Source organism: Acomys minous, assembly GCF_964271855.1.
Source record: "Acomys minous genome assembly, chromosome: 1".
Lineage (NCBI taxonomy): Eukaryota > Metazoa > Chordata > Mammalia > Rodentia > Muridae > Acomys > Acomys minous.
In genome coordinates, this window is record NC_140483.1 from 61,154,152 (window position 1) to 61,175,875 (window position 21,724).

The 21,724-nt window shown below is 50.4% G+C and overlaps 1 protein-coding gene across 1 annotated transcript in view; it reads left to right on the forward strand.

Moving 5' to 3' along the window:
* Positions 1 to 20,500, forward strand: part of LCT (lactase) — a gene marked incomplete at its 5' end in the record, with an annotated part of 38,486 nt that extends 17,986 nt beyond the window's left edge. Inside the window, 11 exons of the mRNA XM_084747804.1 lie at positions 1,699 to 2,344; positions 3,788 to 5,344; positions 6,542 to 6,810; positions 10,403 to 10,693; positions 11,438 to 11,636; positions 12,936 to 13,138; positions 14,875 to 14,984; positions 15,811 to 15,945; positions 17,550 to 17,773; positions 18,714 to 18,944; positions 19,915 to 20,500. Coding sequence (XP_084603930.1) covers positions 1,699 to 2,344; positions 3,788 to 5,344; positions 6,542 to 6,810; positions 10,403 to 10,693; positions 11,438 to 11,636; positions 12,936 to 13,138; positions 14,875 to 14,984; positions 15,811 to 15,945; positions 17,550 to 17,773; positions 18,714 to 18,944; positions 19,915 to 20,132 — 4,083 coding nt within the window. The 3' untranslated portion in view covers positions 20,133 to 20,500. The remainder of the gene's footprint in view (positions 1 to 1,698; positions 2,345 to 3,787; positions 5,345 to 6,541; positions 6,811 to 10,402; positions 10,694 to 11,437; positions 11,637 to 12,935; positions 13,139 to 14,874; positions 14,985 to 15,810; positions 15,946 to 17,549; positions 17,774 to 18,713; positions 18,945 to 19,914) is intronic.
* Positions 20,501 to 21,724: the final 1,224 nt, after the last annotated feature.

The window sequence follows — 21,724 nt, forward strand, 5'->3', positions numbered from 1 at the left end:
CAGGAGAGGGGGTAGGGGGGAACCCTGGGCTTTGTGCATTGGAGGCAAGCCCTTATATAACTTGACTTTAGCCACAGCCTTTAAGCTCATATCTATCATCTATCTATCTATCTATCTATCTATCTATCTATCTATCTATCTATATCTATCTATCTATCTATCTGCTTTGGCTTTTTGAGACAGGTCTCAGTTTGTAGCTCAAACTAAACTGAAACTCACAGTGCAGTCTTCAGTTCACAGAAATCCTTCTGCCTCAACCTAAAGTGCTCAGGTGTCAGACAAAGCCACCACACCTGGCCTCCATAAGCTCTTCTGAGATATTTTGCAGAGACAAGGCTGCGGAAGTCTTCGCTTCTCCTTCATATCAGTTGTAGCACCTTTTCTTGTTGCTATGACAAAACACCTGTGGAAAGCACTTGAAGGAGGAAGTGTTTCTTTTGGTTTAGGACAAGACAGGAAAGGCACAGCCCAGGAGCATGAGTTAGCTGGTTGCACTGTGTCACAGTCAGGAAACAGGAAACAGAGAGAGAGGTGAATGCTGGTACTCAGTTCTTTTATTCAGTCCAGAGACCCCCCCCCCCATCCCATACAGGGACCCACCTCTAGAGTGGGTGTCCCCCCCTCAGTTAACCCAATCTAGAACCTTCTCAGAAACGGCCTGACAGACAGGCCCAGGGTCGTCTGCCTCCTGGGTCAACATTCTGTCAAGCTGGCAATATTGTCACAACATTTTTTTTCTTCCCTCTTCTTTTTCTTTGTGGTCCTGTGGGTGCAATGTCCCCATTTTCTTTGTGGTCCCGGACCTCAAGGGCAGCTAGAGAGTGCTCTACACCCTCAGCCCCATGCCTCCCCTTTCACGTCTACTCTGTGTATTACTTCATGGCTTAATACTTTTTTTTTAAATGGCTGCTGTGACAAGAAATCGCAAACTGGGGCTTGAAAAAAAACACCTTAGATAGTTTCCCAAGAAGTCTGAGATCAGCTTCATAACCTGCTCCGATTTCCAGAGTGGCTTGTGTTCCTGTCTGTTGGCAGCGCTCTTGTGTTGTCCTCCAGGAGCGGGAGAGCATAGGGGGTGGGGGCACAAATGGAGTGTGCCCGCTAGTGGCTCTTTTTTGGTTGGTTGGTTGGTTGGTTTTTCGAGACAGGATTTCTCTGTGTAGTCTTGGCTGTCCTGGACTCACTTTGTAGCCCTGGCTGGCCTCGACCTCACAGCGATCCGCCCACTTTGGCCTCCAGAGCGCTGGGATTAAAGGTGTGCGCCACTACGCCCAGTAGTGCTAGTGTTTCTATCCAGTACTGGGGTTTTCTAAATTTGCTTTTGTGGCATTTTCACAACTGGCCTTAGTTAAGCGATCCTGATTTATTCAACACTCTGTCATTAGAGCTACTCCTTTCTGCGCGGCAGCTATGATAGCTCCTTCCTTTGTTTGAAGAGGACCTTATGTAGTCCAGGCTGCCCTTGAACTTGCTATGTAGACAAGGATGACCCTCTGATCCTCCTGCCTCCACCTCGTGAGCTCTGAGACTGCAGGTTTGCACCACCATGCTTCTTGATGTTGTGCAGGAAACGGAGCCCAGGGGTTTGTGACTGTAAAACAGTCTATTAGTGCAGCCAAGTCCCAGCCCCATTGCTGCCTCTGTGACTCCAGCAATAACTTGACACTGACATCATTTTCCTCTTTTCTTCCTCACAAGGTGGCTCACTTGATCCTCAGGGCGCATGCCAGAACTTGGCATCACTATGACCGTCACCATCGCCAACAGCAGCAGGGACGGGTGGGCATTGTACTCAACTCAGACTGGGCAGAGCCCCTGGATGGGGAGAGTCCGCAGGACCTTGCTGCCGCTGAGCGCTTCCTGCACTTCATGCTAGGCTGGTTCGCACACCCCATCTTCGTAGATGGGGACTACCCCACCGCCCTCCGGGCCCAGATCCAGCAAGTAAAACAGCACTGTGGTCGTCCTCTGGCCCAGCTCCCAGAGTTCACGGAAGCCGAGAAGCGGCTCCTGAAAGGCTCTGCAGACTTCCTGGGCCTGTCTCATTACACATCCCGCCTCATCAGCAAGGCCGGGCAGCAGACCTGCACCCCTAGCTATGATAACGTCGGAGGCTTCTCCCAGCACGTAGACCCCACATGGCCCCAGACCGCATCTCCCTGGATCCGGGTGGTACCCTGGGGCATAAGGAGGTTGCTTAGGTTTGCTTCCATGGAATACACAAAAGGAAGAGTTCCAATCTTCTTGGCCGGGAACGGCATGCCTGTAGGGGAAGGAGCGGATCTCCTTGACGACCCGGTGAGAGTGAACTACTTCAACCTGTACATCAACGAGGTGCTCAAGGGTAAGAGGGCTGCTTGCTTCTCCACTGCTGCTCCCAAGGGGGCCGGTTCTTCTGCCAAGTCTCAAGAGTTCTGTTTAATGAGAGACCAGAGACTGCAGTCCACAAGAGCCTTTTACTCACTGAGCCATCTCACCAGTGTCTCCAGTCAAATAGTCTAATGTACTTAGTTAATCTATATTTATTGAGAGCCCGTTATAGAGCAGGAACTGTGAAAGGCAGTAGAGGTGCTGAGCAGTACAGCAGCACAGCACTGAGTAATTGCCTCTCAGTCCATAGCGAGATACAAACTGGACTGACACTTAGACTAGGACCCCAACCCACTGACGCCCCTCAGTGCACCAACCCTTTTGAGCTACATGTCCCTTAGCTGGCTATCCAACCTGCATTGCACTTCCCTGTCCTCCAGTGGAGCCATGCACACGGGCTCAGTCTGACCCAAGGACCTTTCTTATCCAAGTGGGAAGGGATGGCAAGTGGTTTCCAGCACATAGGTCACCCAACTAGAATCAGCTCGTGATGCCTGTCACCCACAGAGTGAGCCAGGACAGGAACTGAAAGTTATCACCGCTCTGTTCAGGAAGGGGCAGTCTGAGAAGACAGGGTTAATGGCCTCGCACTGTCTTCTATATCTTCTCCAGCCACAGATGATACACAGAAAGAGGTGAGGTTGGCCTCATGCAGTCTATGCCTCCTCATGTGATCCTTCCCCTTACGGACACTTGTCAAAAGCCATGGTGACACATTGCCTTCATCCCTAGCACTTGGAATTAGAGACGGGAGGATTGAGAGGACAAGGTCATCCCAGAATGCTTAGTGAGAGTCTGTCTCCAAAGTAAAGTCAGAGGAGATAGCTCAGTTGATAGATGCCCCACCAGCGTGCCGGCAGGACTGAGTTCCACCCCGAGCTCTGCATCAGCTGGGTAATGTATACCTGGGACAGTACTCAGGAGGTGGAGACAACAGGATCAGGAGTTCAAGTCTCTCCTCGGCTACATAGAGTTTGAAGCCAGCCAGAGCCACATGAGACCTTGGGGGTTTTTTTGGTTTTTTGTTTTAAAGGTGATGGAGTAGGGGGCAACTGGAGAAATGGCTCAGTGGCTAAGATCACTGGCTCAGCCTGAGTTCATTTCCTAGCACCCTCATGGCAGCTCATAACCATCTGGAACTCTGGTCCCAGGTGACCTGATGTCTTCTTCTGACCTCTGTAGGCCCTGCATGAATGTGGTACACAGACACACATGCAGGCAAAACACCCATATACATTTAAAAAAATTTTTTTTAAATTAAATAAAAAGAGAAAGGAAAGCCAAGGCCAAGGGGGATGGCATCCTGAGAACAACAGCTAGGTTGTCTTCTGGTTTACACACACACACACACACACACACACACACACACACACACACACACACATACATACATCTGACTTTTGCTTCCTCTTTATAGCTGTCAAGGAGGATTTGGTGGATGTCCGTTCATACATTGCTCGTTCCTTCATTGATGGCTTTGAAGGGCCCGCAGGTTACAGCCGGAGGTTTGGCCTGTATCGTGTCAACTTCAACGACAGCAGCAGGCCAAGAACTCCCAGAACATCTGCCTACTCCTTCACCAGCATCATTGAGAAGAATGGCTTCCTTGCCGAGACAGTGAAACGAACCCCACAGCCTGTGAAAGCAGACTTCACCTCCAGAGCCAGAGCCACCTTCAACTTCCCATCTGAGGTGCCCTCCAAGGCCAAAGTAGTGTGGGAGAAGTTCTCCAAGCAGCCCAAGTTTGAAAGAGACTTGTTCTATCACAGCACCTTCCGGGATGACTTCCTGTGGGGTGTATCCTCTTCAGCCTATCAAATCGAAGGAGGTTGGGATGCTGATGGCAAAGGCCCCAGCATCTGGGACAACTACACCCACACCCCAGGGAACAACGTGAAAGACAACACCACTGGGGACATAGCGTGTGACAGCTATCACCGACTGGATGCCGACCTAAACATCCTTCGGGCTTTGAAGGTCAAATCCTACCGGTTTTCCATCTCCTGGTCTCGGATTTTTCCTACAGGAAGAAACAGTTCTATCAACAGTAAGGGTGTTGAATATTATAACAGGCTGATTGACGGCTTGGTGGACAGCAACATTGTCCCCATGGTGACACTGTTTCACTGGGACCTGCCCCAGGCCCTGCAGGATATTGGAGGCTGGGAGAACCCTTCTTTGATTGATTTGTTCAACAGCTATGCTGACTTCTGTTTTAAGACCTTTGGCGACAGAGTCAAGTTCTGGATGACCTTTAATGAGCCCTGGAGTCAGGCGGTGTTAGGCTATAGCTCAGGGCTGTACCCCCCAAACTTGAAGGAGCCGGGCTCGCTACCTTACAAGGTTAGCCATGCACTTATTAAGGCTCATGCTACAGCCTACCACACTTACGATGAGAAATACAGACAGAAGCAGAGCGGGGTCATCTCACTGAGCCTCAACACTCACTGGGTGGAGCCCAAGGACCCAGGGCTCCAAAGAGACGTGGAAGCCGCCGACCGGATGCTGCAGTTTTACTTGGGCTGGTTTGCCCACCCCATTTTTAGAAACGGGGACTATCCTGAGGTCATGAAATGGAATGTGGGGAACAGGAGTGAACTGCAGCACCTGGCCAGCTCCCGCCTGCCCAGCTTCACAGAGGAGGAGAAAGCTTACATCAGGGGTACTGCTGATGTCTTCTGCATCAACATCTACACTTCCGTATTTGCGCAACATAGGACTCCTAGGCTGAACCCACCCAACTATGATGACGACCAGGAGCTAAAGGTCAGTGAAATAGACTCTTCATCATCCATCACGGCAGTGCACCCACATGTGCCCTGGGGGATGCGGAGGCTACTGAACTGGATCAAGGAAGAATATGGCAACATTCCCATTTACGTCACCGAGAATGGACAGGGCCTGGAAAGCCCCACACTGGACGACACCCAAAGGCTATTCTACCACAAAACCTATATCAACGAGGCTCTGAAAGGTACTTGAGGGTTCCGTTTGTCTCACTCACCCTCCCGGTCTCCCAGATCTCTGTACAGCATGTGTCTCGATGCTTTGGCAGGTGCTTTGAAAGTCTCTTTTTTAGGCATGGGGCAAGCACGGGGACCAGAGTTCAGTTTACAGAAAAAGGCCAGACAGAGAATACATTTGTAACCTCTGTGCCCGGGAAGCAGAGAGGGTGGATTCGTGGGGCTCATTAGCCAGGCAGCCTAGCTCACTCCGTGAGCTCCAGGCCAACTAAGAGGCTCTGAAAAAAGAAAGTGGGTGACATCCAAGAAATGACACCCGAGGCTGTCTTCTGGCCTACACACACACACACACACACACACACACACACAGAGAGAGAGAGAGGGAGAGAGAGAGAGAGAGAGAGAGAGAGAGAGAGAGAGAGAGAGAGATTTAAAGAGCCAGGGATGTGGCTCAGTTGGTAAATTCTTTGCTTGGACTGCAAAGCCCTAGTTTCCAATCCCACCACTGGTGAGGTAGGGATAGTAGGAACAGGAAAGAAAAGTTAGCTTTGACTATACAGTGAGTTCATGGCCAGCCTTGGCTACATGAGATCCTGTCTCAAATAATTTTAAATGGCCAGGCACTGTGGCGCACACCTGTAATCCCAGCACTCAGGGAGGCAAAGGCAGGCAGATCTCTGTGAGTTCAAGGCCAGTTTGGTCTACAAAGTGAGTCCAGGACAACCAAGGCTACATACACAGAGAAACCCTGTCTTGAAAAAACAAAAACAAAATAAAGACCAAAAAATTTTTTTTCAAATGGACAGGCACAGTGTCTCATGCCTTTAATCCCAGCACTTGGGAGGCAGAGGCAAGTGGATCTTTATGTGTTCAAGGCCAGCCTGGTCTACAGAATGAGTTCCAGGACAGCCAGAGCTACACAGAGAAACCCTGTCTCAAAAAAAACCAAAAAATGACGTTGATATATTCACATTGTGGGTTTAATATCTAAGAAGGGCTGAGGCTCTTGCATTTGAGATACATCCCTTTACCTTGACAAAAGATTGGGTTTACAAAGGTCATTGAGCTTAGCAGAAAGTAAGAGGGATGAGGTGACATGGTTTAGGGGCATAGCCTGCAGTGCAGTGCCAGCATGTGACTGGGCTGCTTGAGGCTCCTGCCTACTGGTGTAATGCTCTGTGTTCTTGCTTTCTGTGGGCCGTCCCCAGCCTACAGGCTGGATGGCGTGGACCTTCGAGGCTACTCTGCCTGGTCGCTGATGGACAGCTTCGAGTGGCTGAACGGCTACAGCGTCAAGTTTGGGTTGTATCATGTTGACTTTGCTGACGTGAACAGACCTCGGACGGCAAGAGCCTCAGCCAGGTACTACACAGAGCTCATCGCCAACAACGGCATGCCCCCAGCCAAGGAGGACGAGTTCCTGTACGGAGAGTTCCCCAAAGGCTTCATCTGGAGTGGGGCTTCTGCAGCATATCAGGTGAGGGGTTCGGAGCCTCGGAGTTCGGCTTCCTGCATCACTGCTGGGTTCCTACCTTCCGCCCGGCGCTGGGGAGACAACCGCACAGGCATACACCCTGTGCAGACCAGTGTGTGTGCTTGCACGCGTGCTGAAGGGATCCAGGTGCCTCCACCCCCAAATTCAGTTCGATCAGTTTGGGTGGGGACTGTCTTGTTACTTGTCTTGTTGCTGTGATAAAATAGCTGACAAAAGCAGCTTATAGGGGGGCTAGAGAGATGGCTCAGTGGTTAAGAGCACTGACTGCTCCTCAGAGGTCCTGAGTTCAATTCCCAGCAACCACAGGGTGGCTCACAACCATCTATTATGTGATCTGATCATACTGTATACATAATAAATAAATCTTTGAAAAAATCAGCTTACAGAAGGAAAGGGTTTAGGTTCACAGCTGACATCATGGGATGTTGCTGGTCACATGGCATCTGCAGTCAGGAAGCAGAGAGGGACACCTGTACTCAGCCTGCTTTCTCCCTTTCACCCAGTCCAGGGCTTCCACCCCAGAACAGTGCCACTCACATTCAGGACTATTTTCCCTTCTAGAAACATCTTTACAGATTGGCCAGCTAGGTGTCCTAGGTGTCTGCAGATCTTGTCAGGGGCTGAGATGGATATCTGAAGGCCAGATGGAGCAGGGTGAGCCACAATGGGCCATTCAGGAAAGGCCATGCAAACAGATAACCTCCCTACAGGGCCTCCCTCCCGCCCCAGCCCCCCACCCCCACCCCAGCTCATCTAAGCAGGCAGCTTGCCTAAACTGACTCCAACTGGGTCTGGGCTTTTTCTGATGTCCTGACAGCAGACTCCTATTGTGTTCATGCTAAAGGAGGTTAATATAGAAACTACAATGCTTTATATTTCCTGGGAAAAATGGAATATAAGAGTGACTGGGCCAAGGTGTGGCTCAGCGCGGGAGTGCTCATTTTTTGTCATGCATGAGGCTCCAGGTTTGATCCCCACATATCACAGAGAAAGCAACAGACCAGTGACTTGATGGGGAGTTCATGGCGGGTCCATGTCCCCTGTGTCTGCATTGGTTGTTTTTGTTTTTGTTTTGTTACCGTAGATTAGACTGGCCTCCAACTCACAGTGATCTGCCTGCCTGTGCTTCCCAAGTGCTGGGATTAAAGGTGTGAGCCACCAACGCCAGGCCCCTCTCTCCCTTCTGTGGTCCCTGCTCCCCCTCTTCCCTCGGGCTGGCCAGGCACTGCTGCACACTGACTGGGCTGAGAAGGATGAAGCAGAGCTGGAGTGGGTGGGGTCTGCGGGATCTCAGTCTGTCGGGGAGAGCTGGGAGGGGGGTGCGGGTGCAGAAGGTGGGGGAGCCCTTCTCTGAGGATTTTAGTGTTGCAGCTCTCAGCCAACATCTGTGATAGAGCTCGTGCACTCTATTGGGGTGAGCAAGGGTTATGTGAGCCTTGGGGAAGTGTGAAGGGGTCTTCAGGGCGAGTGGACATTACTGGCTGGGGCTGAGATGCTGTGGATGCTTTATTTGCATGGAGCGGAATTCCACGTGCTAGGTTACATGTACCTCTGCGAGGGTGGAGGCCTCAGGGCTAAGTGGCGGGGGTGGGGGTAGAGGGTGGGGGTGAGGGGCATGCTGGCACAGACTAGGGAGGGAGCGGTCCTTACTCCTGCCGGTCTCAAGAATGAGATTTCTGTGGGTTGCACGCACCTTGACCTCCACCTAGCTCCATGCTGGTTTCCCCAGTGGCACAGTCCACGTGCCCAACACCTCCTCTCCCTCTCTACTCTACTTCCCCCCTCCCCTCCCCCTCCTCCTCCTCCTCTTTTTCCTGTTTTTTGGAGACAGGGTCTCATATAGTTCAGGCTGGCCTTGAATTGGCTGACCCACCCCATAATTCTTAAATTTTTGACTCTTCTGCCTCCACGTCCTAAGATACTGGGGCTACAGGTGTTGCACCCCTTGTCTGGTTTATGAGGTCCTGGGCATGGGATAAGCCAGGGTTCACGCAGGCTAGGCAAGCCTCTCCCGGCTAAGCCACACCCCAGCCCATCTTCCTTAGTCCTTTCTGGCACAGCAGGCACATCTCCTACCTTTCCCCGCTCCAGCTGTTAAGCAGCCATTTCTCTAGTGAGGCCCGGCTGTTTTTCACAGCAGCCAACAGTCTGGACACCAGTGTCCTCACTGCCACTGGAGTGTCAGAACTTGTAGGTCTTCTCAGTCATCAGAGCTGAAGAGCCCACAAATGTCCCCGCACTCACGTTTGGGTGCATTTGCCCTTCCGCCCATCACACTTCATATCTGTCTCCTAGTTATACATGAGACAGGGCTTTATGTATACCAAGCTAGCTTCAAGCTCACTCTGTAGCCAGGGATGACCCTGAACAGAACATCCTCCTGCCTCTACCTTCCAACTGCTGGGGTTACTAGCATCACCACTGCCACACCCAGTTATGTAGTACCGTGGCTAGAGCCCAGGGCCTCATGCTGACCCGGCAAGGTCTTTTCTAATTTAGCCACATCCCCCAGCCCCACACCGTGCCTGTTTAAAGACACGAGTTCATATCCATACACCCAGTAAAGCTCTGATTCCATAAGGCTAATGCTAGCCCTTTCATTTTCCATGTTTGCATCTCCTTTCTCCAGTGAAGAATTGTCTGTATAAATCTATCTATGTCTATATCTATTTTTATGTAAGTGTAGCTTCTGACATCCTTACATTCTTACATCGCTTTGGTTCCAACCTCCTCCACCTCCACACAGATGGCTACCTTGACCGGTGCTCCTGCTAGCTCCACTCTGCCCTCTCCTGGCCAGGATTAAATATGCATTATCAATTACAATGCCAACACCGTATCAGCCATACCGTATTTATTGAAATGTCTTAAAGTAAAATACAAAGGTGGTACCTGTGTACCCACTGACCTTCATAGACAGGCATTCTCCACTGGCTTATTGCAGGGAGTTGGAGGGGAGGAGGAAGGCATAGGAAGAGCCGTATATGTCTGGACTACAAATTCTTCCTCCACACCAAGATCATTGCAATTTGCTTGGCTGTAGTTGGAGGTGTTAGGGGATGTGAAATAGTTCCCTCAGGACCTTTAGCGATGCCCACTATATGCCAGACCCCACTGGCAGCATTAATTGGGAAACTAAAATGAAATACACAGTCTTAGAGTTGGGGCATGTGGCTCAGTTGGTAGAGTACTTGGTTCTTTAACATAAAATTCAAAGCTAGCCTAGGCTCTGTGTGTGTGTGTGTGTATGAGAGAGAGAGAGGGAGGGGAGGGGGAGGAGAGAGATGGGAGGAGGGGGAGCAAGGAAAGGGAGATGGGGGAGAGAGAGAGAGAGAGAGAGAGAGAGAGAGCGAGAGAGAGAGAGAGAGCGCGAGAGAGAGCGAGCGAGCGCATGCCTACACTGCAATGGTCACCTGGGTAGCCAGTGCAGTTGCAGAGTGCACTGTGATGCTGCCGTGTGTGCAGTGCAGCTTTAGTAAAAGGAGGCGGGGTGTCCAGAAGAGGCTCCCCGAGGCGACACAGAAGGGAATCCGTGTTTTCCTAGCCGACTTAGACCACCTCTTGTCCTCTCGAGGTTGAAGGTGCGTGGAGAGCAGATGGCAAGGGACTTAGCATCTGGGACACGTATTCCCACACTCCACTGAAGATTGGGAATGACGACAACGGAGATGTGGCATGCGACAGTTACCACAAGATTGCTGAGGATGTGGTGGCCCTACAGAACCTGGGTGTGTCCCACTACCGCTTCTCCATCTCCTGGTCCAGAGTCCTCCCTGACGGAACCACCAAGTTCATCAATGAAGCAGGCCTCAACTACTATGTTCGATTCATAGATGCTCTGCTGGCTGCTGGCATCAAACCACAGGTGAGGGTGTGGCTCCTGTAGACGCTGGGTCAGAAGGAGCCCACTTAACACACAAACACAATGCTGGGCTTTCATTTGATTTATTTAGTATATTTATTTTTAAGGCACTGCCTCTCCTATCCGTTTATTTACTTTTCAGATAGGGTCCTATTTATTTACTTATGTTTGAGACAAGGTCTCATGCATCCCAGCTGAACGCCAACTCCTTATGTGGCTGACGATGCCCTTGAACCTCTGATCTGTCTGCCTCCAGCTCACGAGTGCGAGGCTTACAGGCATGCACCACCAAACCACATATGTGGTACTGGGATGGAGCCCAGAGCTTCATACATGCTAGGCAAGTACTCTATTCCCAACCCCTCAAATGATGTGGTATGTATCTGCACATGTGTGTATCTACATGTATATTAGGAAAACTTTATACCTGTCTCCTACCTCATAGATCCCAGAGATTGCATTGAACCCAGGTCATCGGGTTTGGTGGCAGCGTCTTTACCAGCTGAGCCATCTCCACAGCACCAAAATGAGTTTTCAACTTGGGTTTTGACTTGCTCATAAATTCACATGGTACAGAATTAAAGAATGAACCACTTTCTTCCCAGTCTTGGAGATAGTTCAAAACTCCTTGAGCCTTTTCTGAGTCAGTCCGTGTCCCTCGCAGACATTTGTGCTTGCGTGTCTCGTGTCACCAGTTTCCTCAGGAAAACGTCTGACAGAATACTGCTCCCACTTCCTCCCTGCTAGGTGACCATGTACCACTGGGACCTGCCCCAGGCGCTGCAGGACATCGGGGGCTGGGAGAATGAGACGATTGTGCCGCGCTTTCGGGAGTATGCCGAGGTGCTCTTCCAGAGGCTGGGGGACAAGGTGAAGTTCTGGATCACACTGAACGAGCCCTTCGTCATTGCTTTCCACGGCTACGGCAGCGGGGTGTCTGCTCCAGGTAAAGGCCCTAGGGCCGACTTGTCAGCTCTGCCTCATAATGTTCTTAGCACCTTGAAGAACAGAAATCCGTGTGGCATGAGGATCAGGGCCAGGCAGTGTGTGGGAAACCCTGCCTCCACGGACCTGGGGAGGGGGGGTCAGTTGGCAAAATGCTTGCCATGCAAGTATGGGGGTCTAAATTCTCTCCCCAGAACCCATGCAGACAAACAAACAAACAAACCAAAAAGAGGTGTGGCGACAGATTTGTAATCCCAGCCCTGGGGAGGCAAAGTCAGGTGCTCCCTGGGGCCCACTGGTCCCCTCAGCCTAGCTTAATTTAAGTCATAAGAGACCCTGTCTCAGAGAACTAGACAGTCATCCTATCAATGACACCTGGCCTCACCAACACTTGAACACGTGTATCTACACATATTTTATTTTTTAAACTTGAAATTGGCATGGGGAGGTATTTCTCAAATGACCGATAAATGCATCCTCCGGGGCTCTTAGTTGGGTCTTGATTCTAGCACTTGTAATTGTGGACTGTGTCCTTGCTGCCGTTGGGTGTGTCCTCCAGTCCTGACTTCATGGTGGCCCTCTAGAGCTCCAGGATGTCTACTTCTGAGCATCGTCATGGTAGACATCCTGCTGCAGAAGGGGGACAGACGCCCACATAGATCAATGACCTTCTGTCAGTCAGAGTACTGCTGGCTGGACAATTCAATTCCTTCTCTCTCTTCTTCTTTTTCTTCTTCCTCTTCTTCTTCCTCCTCTTTCTTCCTCCTCCTCCTCCCTTTTAAGATGAGGCTCCTATGTAACACTGTCTGGATGTCTTGGAACTTACTCTGTGGATCAAGCTGGCCTCAAACTCACAGTGACCCACCAGTCTCTGTCTCCCAGGTGCTGGAGTTAAAAGCATGTGCCACGACTGCCCAGCATCAATATAGCATTTTTTTGTAATGTTAATTTTTATTTCATGTGCGTTGGTGTTTCGCCTGCATGTGTGTCTGTGTGAGAGTACTGGATCCCTGGAACTGGCATCACAGACGGTTGGGAGCTGCCATGTGGGTGCTGGGAATCGAACCTGGGTCCTCTGGAAGAGCAGCCAATGCTCTTCGCCACTGAGCCATCTCTCCAGCCCTCCGTTCCCTTCTTGCAAATACCCTTTGCTGCCTGTTCTCCCGCGAAAGACGCTGTAAGGCTGACTTACTCTCTGCCATCCAGTAGGGGGAACTGGGGTGCCAGTCTTCTTAGTGTCAAATCCTTTCTTCCCTACGTGAGGAGGATGTTTTCTGCTGACATCCCTGTACATTTCCAGGAATCTCCATCAGGCCTGGCACGGCTCCATACACTGTCGGCCACAACCTGATAAAGGCCCATGCTGAGGCTTGGCACCTCTACAACGACAAGTACCGCGCCAGGCAGGGAGGCATGATTTCTATCACCATCAGCAGTGACTGGGCGGAGCCCAGGGATCCCTCCAAGCAGGACGACGTGGAGGCCGCCAGGAGATACGTGCAGGTCTGTAGTTTTTATCAAAATCTGAATCTTTTGATTTTACCAATAAAGACTTGGGAGCCAGATGCTGGGGTGAAAGCCTGCTAGCTTAGAGAGGCTGAGAAAGCACCCAGCTGACCTTCCTCTTAAGCCCACGTCCCGAAGGAAGGAATGCACTTTCCGCAAAATGAATGCCCCTCCCTTCTACTTCCTGTGCGTCTCTCTATCCATCCCCCTTGGCTTCCTCTCACTCTGTCTGATTTTTTTCGTGTGTCCACTCCCTGTCAACTGGTTGCTTGCTCTGCCTCTTGACCTGTGGTTGACTTTATTTAATCCTGTTTACAATATTCAAACAGAAAACTCCACACCACAAATAGAAACAGGTATTTTGAGTAAACAACACAATCTTGGGGTTCACTATGTGATCAAATATTCTGTGACACAGGTGTGTTTCTCTGACTCTTTTTCTTTTTTTTGTTTTTTTTTTTCTTTTTGTTTTTTGTTTTTTCGAAACAATTTCTCTGTGTAGCCTTGGCTGCCCTGGATTCATTTTGTAGACCAGGCTGGCCTTGAACTCACAGTGATCCTCCTGCCTCTGCCTCCGAGTGCTGGGATTAAAGGGCGCCACTTCTGACTCTTATTGGCTGTCTTCTCTCCCTTTGTGGTTTGACAGAAATACATGGAAACTAAGAATCAAAGATTTTGGATCCAGTTTTGCTCTTACTTCACTTTTGTGAGCTTGAGAGGAAAAAAAAAAGCTTTTCTATTCTTCAGAGTTTTCATCTGTGAACTAGATGTTTCTTTTCTTTTTAATGTATTTATTACATATACAGTGTTTTGGTTTTTTTGTTTTGTTTTGTTTTGCCTGACCACCAGAAGAGGGCACCAGATCTCATTATAGATGGTTGTGAGCCACTATGGGAATTGAACTCAGGACCTCTGGAAGAGCAGACAGTGCTCTTAACCTCTGAGCCATCTCTCCAACCCAACTAGATGTTTCTTGTTCGCTAAGAGGTTTGTTGTGACAAAAGAGATGAATTATAGGAGACTGAGATTTTTAAAAAGATTCTTTTTATTTTTGTGTATGTGTATGCAAGTGTGTGTGTGTGTGTGTGCAGGAGTTCAGGAGCCTGTGGAATCCAGAAAGGGCATGATAGATCCAGGAGCAGTTGTGAGCCACCTGACCAGCACGCTGGGAGCCGCACTCAGGTCCTCTGGAGAGCTGCAAGCGCTCTTCTTCAGCCAGGAACTGAATTTTAAGTCTCAAATTGCTTGTAGGTTGGCAGGGTGGCGTGATGGATAAGGGCACTTGCCTCTGCCAGCCTGGTGCCCTGAGTTCTAGCCTCAGAACCCACACGAAGGTGGCAGGAGAGAAGAGATTTCACAGCACTGTCTTTTAACTTCCATGTGTGCACCATGGCATCACCCCCGCCCTGTGTCAGAGGGCGGAGGCACACACTACTGTTACTACTAATGCTAATTTAAAAATTTGTTAGTACAGGGCTGGGGATGTAACTCACTCGGTGGAGTGTTTGCTAATTCTTAAATAAAGGGTGTGCACATACCCTTCCTGGGAGACGATGCTGTAGTAAACAGATGCCCACATGGAACGTCCATGTTCCGTGAGGACCCCTGACAGGAGGGAGAGAGTGACCCTCACGGGAGGGCCTCTGCTAGGCCTGCTGGTGCCTGTGAAAGGTGAGAGGTCTTTCTCCCGTATCAGCTTCAACAGACATTTACCACGCCCTCTCCACCCACAGTTTATGGGGGGCTGGTTTGCACACCCCGTCTTCAAAAATGGAGACTATCCAGAGGTAATGAAGACACGGATCCGTGACAGGAGCCTGGCGGCAGGTCTCAGCAAGTCCAGGTGCGTGCTGTGTCCACAGCAGTGAGTGTGCGGTGCGCGTGGCCGTGCCAGGCAGGGTGCCATGCCACGAGCTGGATCTTTGCTAGGAAGATAGCATGGGATGGTGGCTCAGTCCTGCTGTGTTGTTGGGAAGACACGGTTTCCTTCACCTCTGTCTCCTACCATCTTCCCACCACCTCTTCCAGATCCTCACAGGGAGGAGTCTGGTGGAGACCTTTAGGATGGAGGCTCCAAGTTCTCTCACTCTCTGCACTTTGTCCGTTTGTGGGTCTCTGTGTTAGATGCTTTTCTGATGAGAGTTGAATCACTTATCTGTGGGTTGCTTTGATTGTTATTGGGTTTTTTGGTTTGTTTTGATGTGTGTGTGTGTGTGTGTGTGTGTGTGTGTGTGTGTGTGTGTCGGGACAGGGGTCTCTGTGTAGCCTTGGCTGTCCTGGGCTCACTTAGTAGACTAGGCTGGCCTCTAAGTCACAGAGATCTGCCTGCCTCTGCCTCCCGAGTGCTGGGATTAAAGGCGTGCGCCACTGCCGCCTGGCTGCTCTTGGCTTTTAAATCAATCATAAACAGTAAAAAGCAGGATGTCTGAAAAAAACAGGGCGGGGGTGAGAGGACAGCCTGCTGGGAGCTTACACAGCAGCAGCACTGAGGCCCATGGGCACAGTGGCTCATGGCGGTGAAGGGATGGCTGCTGCTGCAGCAGACAGAAGAGAGCTGCTCTAGTCACAGCCAAGCGCCTGGAGTCCCGAGTGCTCCCTACCCTGTCCACACAGTCCCTCCCTAAGGTGACTCTTCCTAGAGTCTTCCCCTGATGGCTCCCTCTTCCTAGGCTCCCTGAGTTTACAGAGAGTGAGAAGAGAAGGATCAACGGCACCTTCGACTTTTTTGGGTTCAACCACTACACCACTGTCCTGGCCTACAACCTCGACTATCCTGCTGGCCTCTCTTCCTTTGACGCAGATAGGTAAGAAAGCCGACAGGGTACCTGAGGCCGGCCGGGTCCCTTGCCCAGCTTGTGCGCAGGTCTGTTTGGCCTCGGGACAAAGCTGATGGTTTGTGCTTGATGGCCACAGCAAGCGATCGCCAACCCACGCTGTGGTTCCCAGCTGCTCCCCTGACACACCCTTGGTTTCTCTCTTCAACACAAAGGGCAAACTATTATTTGTGTACCATATAAATAATACACGTTCACCAAGGAAACACTAGGAAACAAGAATAAGAAATTCTACCAGCCTGGTCTACAGAGTGAGTCCAGGACAGCCAAAGCTACACAGAGAAACACTGTCCCAAAAAACCAAAAAAAAAAAAAAAAAAAAAAAAAAAAAAGAAAGGAAAGAAATTCTTGCATGAGTCCAGGGATGGTAGCACACGCCTTTAATCCCAGCACTTGGGAGGCAGAGGCAGTCAGATTTCCGTAAGTTCGAGGCCAGCCTGGTCTACTGAGTGAGTTCCAGGACAGCCAGGGCTACACACAGAAATCTCTTCTCAAAATACCAAGTGAAAAAGAAAAAAATTCTTGTATGAAGTGATATGAAGGGACATTGATTCATGTTATTATTATTATTATTGCTGTTGTTGTTGTTATCCTCTAGTTGCAATCTATTTGTTTATTTATTGGTTTCTCCATGTAGACTTGGCTGTCCTATACTCCCTTTGTAGAACTGCCTGGCCTCGAACTCACAGCAATCTCCTGCCTTTGCCTCCCCAGAGCTGGGATTACAGGTGTGCGCTACCACCCCTGGCCAATTTATTTATTTATAATAGCAAGAGTTACTGCGCATTTAGTGTATGTGAGAGTTCATGTATGTGCAGGGCTTTATCTGTCTCTATCTCCTCCCCAGCACTAGGATTACAGCTACCACTATGCCCCGCCCCTTTCTCACGCTGAGGCAGGCACTTCACAGAGCCACCTCTCCAGCCCTTCTTTTCCATCTTTTCCACATCAAGCATCTTTCTGGTTCTTTCTTCCAAACAAGCTTTACATCCTCCGTCCGTCCTTGGAAGCACAGCGTTGGCCCCTCTGCTTGTTCGTTTACAGTCTGGCAATTATGAGACTGTTTCCCCAGAAACCTCCCCCAGGGCCTGTGAGGTGCAACATCCTGTTCAGCTAAGTGGACTCCAGTGCTGTGAAGAATCTGGGGATGGGGCAGTCTTTGTGGGAGAACAGGGCTCGCCGGACACCGCCGTGTCTGACACCGACACCGCCGTGTCTGACACCGGATACCTCTGTCTCCCCTGTCCTCCCCACCCCCGCAGGCATCTCTGCCGCGAGCTGCTCCCCTTTTCTTTCCCATCATTTTAGAAGGGTCAGGGATGTGGACATTTGAGGTGCCCCTCAGCTGTCTGCTCCTTGTCCCTACACAAATGAGGACCTCCCTCCAGAATGGAGGTCACTAACTGGACGGGTGACTTGAGGACATGTTCTCTGAAGTCAGCGCTTGTGCGTCACTGGGGACACGCCAAGCTGGTCATGGTAGAGAGCAGGGCCCACGGAGGGGTGAGCTCCCTAAGCGAGACCCGGAGCTCGTAAGCCAGACCTGACCTGACCTCTGCCGTGTGAACTTGCAGGGGAGTTGCCTCCATTGCCGACCGCTCTTGGCCAGACTCTGGCTCCTTCTGGCTGAAGGTGACCCCTTTCGGCTTCCGGAGGATCTTGAACTGGCTGAAGGAGGAATACAACAACCCTCCAATTTACGTCACAGAGAATGGAGTGTCCAGACGGGGAGACCCAGAACTCAACGACACCGACAGGATCTATTATCTCCGCAGCTACATCAACGAGGCCCTCAAAGGTAGGAGTTCCCATCAGCACCCTGGCTGGGCCAAAGGAGCCCCCGTCACTGCTGGACCATCACGGCGTCTGTAGGAGGGTAGTCTGGCATCCCAGGGCTAGGAATGAGAAGGCCTTTTGCCCTAAGGAGTTTGAACATTTGTTTGAGGCTAGAATCTAAGGTCTTTTTCCTGCCTGGATTTACCTACAGGAAGTAAAAGCCGTTGACTGAACTGGCTAGACCTTAGTGTCTGGCCCGAGTCCTCTGCGACCCTCCCAGTCTTTTTTGTATTTGGCACCTCTGCACGTTACTGTCCTGCCGCGGGCTGAGAGGGGTCTGGCGGCGGGATTTAGGGAGACAACTCAGTTGGCCGAGGGCTTGTTCAGCCACGGGACCCAAATCCAATCCCGGACACCGTGGAAAAGCTCGGCATGGTGGTGGTTGCTTGTAATCCCAGCACTGGGGAGGTGGAGGATGGAGCAGCCTTGGGGCCCTATGGCTGGTCAGCCTAACATGCTGGTCTCAAAGAACAAGGCGGGCAGCACCTGAGGGTCCCCTCCGGCCCCTACATGCACCCACATGTAGCACTCATATGAAATCATAGTTCATCCTGTGAGGGCGGTATGTATGCAGATCCTGGGCTGTACTGCAGGCAAGGAAATGGCTGCCAGGTCCCTATCACAGCTCAGATGTTTCCCTTCTTAAAGCTCCTCCCTCTCCATGGGGAGGGCTATTTCAGGGCCCTGACTCAGACCAGTCTCTAGAACTACAGAAGTAAGCAGTGGGGTTCCACTTAGAACTTTCTAGAAAGATACCGATGGCCCTGCACGTCTACTGCAGAGGACCTACTAACATGCAGGAGAGGAGCTCCCTCTGCAATTGGGACAGTGGGGACAGCTGTGAGCACCGCTTCAGGAGGCCCGATGGGAGGGGTGCTCACGCCAGGCCTGTGTTTGAGCAGCTGTGCAGGATAAAGTGGACCTTCGAGGGTACACAGTATGGAGTGTGATGGACAACTTCGAGTGGGCCACCGGCTTCGCAGAGAGGTTTGGTGTGCACTACGTGAACCGCTCTGACCCTTCCCTGCCGAGGATCCCCAAGGCATCGGCCGGGTTCTACGCCTCTGTAGTCCGCTGCAATGGCTTTCCGGACCCCGCACAAGGGCCTCATCCTTGCCTCCAGCAACCAGAAGGTGAGGAGGCTCTGGGAGGGACCCGCTGAAGGGGCAAGGGCAAGAGGAAGCTGCTCTTTCCTCCCACCTTCCTCTAGTGTAGACCTTTGCCTACCTTTCTGACCCCTTCCTTCGTGAGCAGGTGCCCCAGGAACCCTTGGGCTGCCTGAGTTGCCTGTAGAGACTGGGGCCTCCTGTAGAAGTGAGCAGACTTAGGCTCTCCCGGTCCTACCCCTATCTCCTTTCCTTGGGAAGGATAGGTGCTTCCAGGCAGTTGCTAGCTTAACTTAAAGGACTGTAAAAACACTGCACCTACTTCTTGCTGGGTGACTTAAAAAATAGAAATGACTATGAAAATAAGAGACCACTATTCCACTTCAGGCTGTAGTTTAGTTACCCAAAGTGATGCTTTAACCGGGGCTGGGGCTGAGGCGGTAGAGAGGCTCATCGTGTGTGCACAAGGTGATGGGGAGCTCAATACCCAGCACTACCCGAACAGGGTACCGTAGCACACCCCTGTAATCCTAGCACTTAGGAGGTAGAGGTAGTAGAATTTGAAGTTCAGAGTCATCCATAGCTACCTGGCTAGCTTGAGGCCTGTCTAGGCTACATGAGACCCAGTCCTGGGAGAAAAAAGGGTGGGCATGTGTTGCGGTGTGTGTGTGTGTGATGGCACAGTGAGCCATCAGTAGGTAAAAGCGCCATGGCATGAGTTCAATACTAGGAACTCGGAATGGAAAGAGAGAACTCCTGAAAGTTGCCCTCTGACCCCACATGAGCATCATGGTATTCACACGCACACAAAGGAGCAGCAAAGCAGTGAAGGGGACCCATGTAGACAGCACAGCCATGAGCTTGCTTGGGCTGCGTGTGTATGTGTGTGTGGGGTGCATAGCAGGCAGCCACTGGACTGCAGGGATCAGTGGGACTTTTCCAGAGCAGACTGGTAGCTAACAGAGCCAGAGCCTGAGCCCCCATTGTCCTCTCCTAGATGCTGGACCCACGGCCAGTCCTATGGAACAGGAAGTGCCCTTCCTGGGGCTGATGCTGGGTGTCACAGAAGCACAGACGGCGTTGTATGTGCTCTTTGCTCTTCTGCTACTTGGAGTCTGTAGCTTGGCGCTCCTGTCATACAAATACTGCAAGCGCCCCAAGGAAGGGAAAGTACAGCAAAGCCAACACAGCCTGAGCCCACTCTCTTCCTTCTGACGTCATCTCAGGTTGTGCAGAGTGGCCTGGTTTCTTTACGTAGGGATGCTAGCACCAGGCTCCTGCCCACAGTGCTCCTCTTCATCAAGGCTTTCTGCCTGTTGGAGATAACTGCTGTCTTGAAGCTTTTCAAGTTCCTGACTGAAATGAAAACAACTTCGGTACAGGGAGTTTTTCTGTGGACTCTGAGAAGCCTGCAAGACTCCCCTGTGGAACTGCAGAGGCTGACTGTGTGCTCCCTCTGTGTGGTCATTTCAGTGTCTGATGGCAGACCTCTACATAAAGAGCACACATTTCCCCTGGTAAGAAACCAGCTCTCGCTCGCAGTTCTCCCCTTTTCTACCTGTGTGGAATAAAACTATGAAAGCAGACACTATGCATCATGTCTTGCTGTGGCTTTTTTTTTTTGTAATATTAAAAAAAAATTTTTTTTAGATACACATTTACATACAGCAAGAAGAACCACAAAACAATCAGGAATTGTTACATTCATAGTGTTTTGGCTGTTTGTTTGTTTTGGTTTTTCGAGACAGGGTTTCTCTGTGTAGCATTGGCTGTCCTGGACTAACTTTGTAGACCAGGCTGGCCTCGAACTCACAGCGATCTGCCTGCCTTTGCCTCTGCCTGTGGAGTGCTGGGGGTCTCTGAGGTTTTTAAAGACCTTATCTATTTTACCGTATCTATCTTTTTTTTTTTTTTCCCGAGACAGGGATTCTCTTGGCTGTCACTTTGTAGACAAGGCTGACCTAGAGCTCTCAGTGATCCGCCTGCCGCTGCCTCCCAAGTGCTGGGATGAAAGGTGTGCACCACCACTGCCCAGCTACCATATCTATCTTTAGAATCACATCTATCTGTAACACCTAGTATGATGTATACTTTTGTGATAAAAAATAGACATGACCACGATTTGAACAATTAACAACTTGTATAACTTACTTATCCTCAACAGTCTACAATAGCAGGTTCAAAGTGTTGGAAGTAAAAGCCAGGCGTGGTGGCACACACCTTTAATCCCAGCACTCGGGAGGCAGAGGTAGGTGGATCTCTGTGAGTTCAAAGCTAGTTTGGTCTACAAAGCGAGTCCAGGACAGCCAAGACTACACAGAGAAACCCTGTCTCGGGGAGAAAAAAAAGATGGTTCAGAGGTTAAGAGCACTTAGCTGTTCTTCCAAAGGTCCTGAGTTCAATTCCAGCAACCACATGGTGGCTCACAACCATCTATAATGAAATCTGGGGCCGCCTTCTGGCCTGCTGGCACACATGCAGGAAAAATACTATATAAGAAACAATTAAATAAAACTTTTAAGAAAAGTACTGGCAGTAAACTTTGAATTCTACTTGAGTTCTATGGGCACAATACCTCATATTAGAGTAGATTTTATACACACACACACACACACACACACACACACACACACAAACACACATATATAGTGTGTGTGAAGTATAATCTTAAATTTGAATTCTATACCAATGTATAAAAAATTAAACTATATACAAAATTCTATACCAATGAATTAAAAATAACCTTGTAACAAGGCCTTAAGGAGTCGACACAATAATCTACTTTTTGTCCTATCATCCCTATTTCT